Here is a 3,509-nt window from a genome sequence, read left to right on the forward strand (position 1 = left end):
CCCCTCCCATCGTGATTGAGAGCAGCGGGGCGGGGCGTGCCCGATGAGCCCCGCCCGGCTCGACCGCATAGCGAAGCGCAGCGCTCTTTGTTCATTAAAATGCCAGATTATGTCGTCGCCGCGCAGCGGGGAGAAATTATTTAATAATAATGCCGTTTATAGATTATTGTCCGCGCTGTCTGTTTCTGTTGTGCACACAGAAAATATGGTTCCATTGAATTAACTGAGAATCTCCAAGATCAATGAAAATGTAACCAATAGAAAATATGATAGAATTTTTCCGCAACTTAAAGCAATTTTCCAATATTCTATGGGAATTTTCCCCTTGAATCAATGAAATTCCATTGAGTCAAGAGAAAAAAAATCCATCAAATTTTCTTTCCATTAAATCAAATGGAACTGTTTTCTGGGTGTGCGTGTGTATTCCATTTGACATTTTACTGCAACTATAACCGGTGTGTATATAGAAGCAGCCATGAGCCAGCGCGGCGGCGGTGGCGTTTTGTTGTGATTCCAGATAATATAAGTCGGTGCTGTGCTGCGCGCGCGTTACCCAAGCGGTGCAAGCGCTGCTCTCTGCTCGCACGCAGTCACGACTTCGGTATATCGGGTGGAATTATTAATAATAATGGTGATAGTAGTAATAATATGCGTTTCCCTGGGGACCTGGATCACACGCGTAACGCGAGGCGGGCCGGGCGGCGAGGCGTGGCCGGTATGTAGTTCAGAGCGGCGAGCTATGCGGCCGTGAGGAGTAGGGAGTTCCCTTATGGAGCTGAAAAAGTACAACACACTCACAAACACACACACTCGCACACACTCACTTACACGCGTTTACAAGGGGAACAAATTATTTACTGCATTGTAACGATACGTTGTTACTGTTGCCCGTCTCCTTCGCTTGCTCCTCCGGCGCGTTCCCTTCGGGTTGCGCAACCCCCGCCTCCCCTCCGCACCTAAACCTGATCCTCGCGGCGCACGGGCCGGCCGGGGCGAGGCCTAACCGATGACCGAATCGGTACGCCTCGACGCGCCACGCCACGCCATGCCGCGCCACGCCACGCCGCCTCGCCCAGCAACCACACCAGCCATTCCATCCACGCACTTGTGTGTCACGGCGCGCGCACGAGCGAGGCTCTCTATTGAAAGAAAAGACAATGCCGCACAGGCAAAAATAAATGAAAAATATATGAGAAATAACTGGTGACTGTGAACAAAATTTAGAAAACAAGAACTAAAATGTATTTTAATGGAATGCGGCTAGATAGCTTTTCCTTTCTGTTAGGTTTGGTTCCTGTCGATGTTCCCACCCTTTGGCCCTCTCGGCAAGGTCAGCGACAGTCACGCCAGGGGAGACTTTGCGCGCGCGCTGACACAACATCCTGGCCGAGTTGGTCCGCCGTGAACTTTGCGTGTGTACGTAAAGTTTAAGTAGGATTCCATGTCGGGCCGGGAGGGCGCCTCCCTCTCAGTGGCGTCGAACCGCGGGTGCGAGCGAGATGACGCGCGCGTCCGTCTTGGGGACGAGTGCGAGAGAGATGGGCAGCGACGGTGTCACCTGTCTCTCTCGCACTTCTGGTAGGGCACCAGTGAGCTCGACTGCTTTGCCTTTTCCCTTTTCCCACCGTTAAAACACCCTCCTCCTGATCCCGAAAACTTCCTTTCGTTTCGAAACGCGACGCAGGAAATAAACTCCTTTCCTTGACTGTCGTATGTTTGTGTTGTATCGCTTCTTGCTGTTATTCTTTTCTCGCCCCACGCGCTCGTGTTTTGCCGGTTTCTGTTGCTGCCGCTACTGCTCCTGCATTTTCGTGAAAGTCTACTTTTAGTTTTGTCGTCACTTTCCAAGTTGATGTATCGTATCGAAAACTTTTGACGAAAAGATTGAAGAAAGATTTGGCTCGCCGTCGACGGTGAAAGCAGGGGAATAAGGGGAAAGAATAAAAAACGGGGTGGGATGGGGGGTCGAGGAGGCGACCGAGTTTGAGGGAGTGCAAACAGAAGAGTAGCATGCAGAGAGAGAGAGAGAGAGAGAGAGAGAGAGAGAGAGAGAGAGAAGAGGGGGGGGGGGCTTTTGATGGGAAAGCTGGTGACGGAGAGGCCGTTGGGGACGCAGCAGTGGTACGTTACCTTGTAGACGGTGTCCACCATCTTGCTGATCTCCTCCGTCTCCATCATCATGCTGGCCCTGTGGGGGGTGGCCCCCCGTGCAGGTGGTGGTGGTGAGCGCCTCAGCGCCTCGCTGTTCGTCGCCCCCGCGGCGGGCTCGGCCGCCCCGTCCGGCTCGCACTCATTGGCGCGGCCACCTGCAACCAGAGGGAACGATCAGTGACTACAGGAAAAACGCTAGTGACTACAAAACAGCCATTGTGACTTTCGAGGAAAATCAGTGACTACCAAACAAAATCAGTGGATACACAAACAAACTAAAGGTGACCTCAGATAAAAACATCGATTGTAACAGTAAAATGGTGCCTACGTAAAGATGGATTCAGAGTCCACAAGATGCGAGCGTGATTTTCACGCCGCTAGCGTGAAAAGAGTTGTTTTGGTTAGCAGTTGACTTTATGCAACAGCCAATAACAGGCCGCCGTGGGGCTATGCCATTATTTTCAGCTGAATCAGCTTTGGAGCTAGCGTGATATTTCACGCTTCCGGCGTGATTTTCACGCAAACGTCTGCTAGCAGCGTGATTTTCACGCAGGCGTCTGCTAGCAGCGTGATTTTCACGCAAGTTCGAAAGTGCACATTCTCGAATATCTCCCAAGTGCCCCTTCGAACTTGCGTGAAAATCACGCTGCTAGCAGACGCTTGCGTGAAAATCACGCTAGCTCCAAAGCTGATTCAGCTGAAAATAATGGCATAGCCCCACGGCGGCCTGTTATTGGCTGTTGCATAAAGTCAACTGCTAACCAAAACAACTCTTTTCACGCTAGCGGCGTGAAAATCACGCTCGCATCTTGTGAACTCTGAATCCACCTTAACAAACATCATCGACTACAAAAACAAACGATGAACACAGATAGAACACACGGTGACTGCTGACAAACCCATTGATACGTAATGAACCGGTCAGTGACACAAAACATCTCAACCACGACAGAGAAAACAGTGACACAAAATAAAAACCCGTAGTGACTACAAAAAGAAATATAAGCGACTGGAAAATCTTAGCGAGAAAATGAGCGATTCTCTAAACATTACCGACTTGAGGAAAAGTCAACGAAATCTCATGAGAATACTTAGCGAGTACGGCGATGAGCTGTGCATGTTTTTAGGCCCTCCCGCGCGGAGGTGCCCATTGTTTTTGTGTGTGTTTTGTCGAGTGCATGCTGCTGGTGGAGAGGAGGGGCTCGTTTTAATGCTGTTGCCACCCCGCCGTGCGAAATAAGTGTTTTGTGGACAAAAGGCGGTCGCTTTCTATTATGTCTCGCGCGCGCCGCGACTGCCTCGCCTCGCCCGCGCCACGGTCCTCTAAACTCCCTCCCTCTAACCCGCCCCGCCGTCCT

At 51.1% G+C, this 3,509-nt stretch overlaps 1 protein-coding gene across 1 annotated transcript in view; it reads right to left on the minus strand.

Moving 5' to 3' along the window:
* Nucleotides 1–3,509, minus strand: part of LOC127750989 (brain-specific angiogenesis inhibitor 1-associated protein 2-like) — a 107,215-nt gene that overhangs the window by 33,296 nt on the left and 70,410 nt on the right. The window contains exon 2 of the mRNA XM_052273841.1: nt 2,131–2,306. Within this exon, the coding sequence (XP_052129801.1) occupies nt 2,131–2,181 (51 nt within the window). The 5' untranslated portion in view covers nt 2,182–2,306. The remainder of the gene's footprint in view (nt 1–2,130; nt 2,307–3,509) is intronic.

This window comes from Frankliniella occidentalis, unplaced genomic scaffold (genome assembly GCF_000697945.3).
Source record: "Frankliniella occidentalis isolate FOCC.00 unplaced genomic scaffold, Focc_3.1 Scaffold306, whole genome shotgun sequence".
NCBI classification, from domain to species: domain Eukaryota; kingdom Metazoa; phylum Arthropoda; class Insecta; order Thysanoptera; family Thripidae; genus Frankliniella; species Frankliniella occidentalis.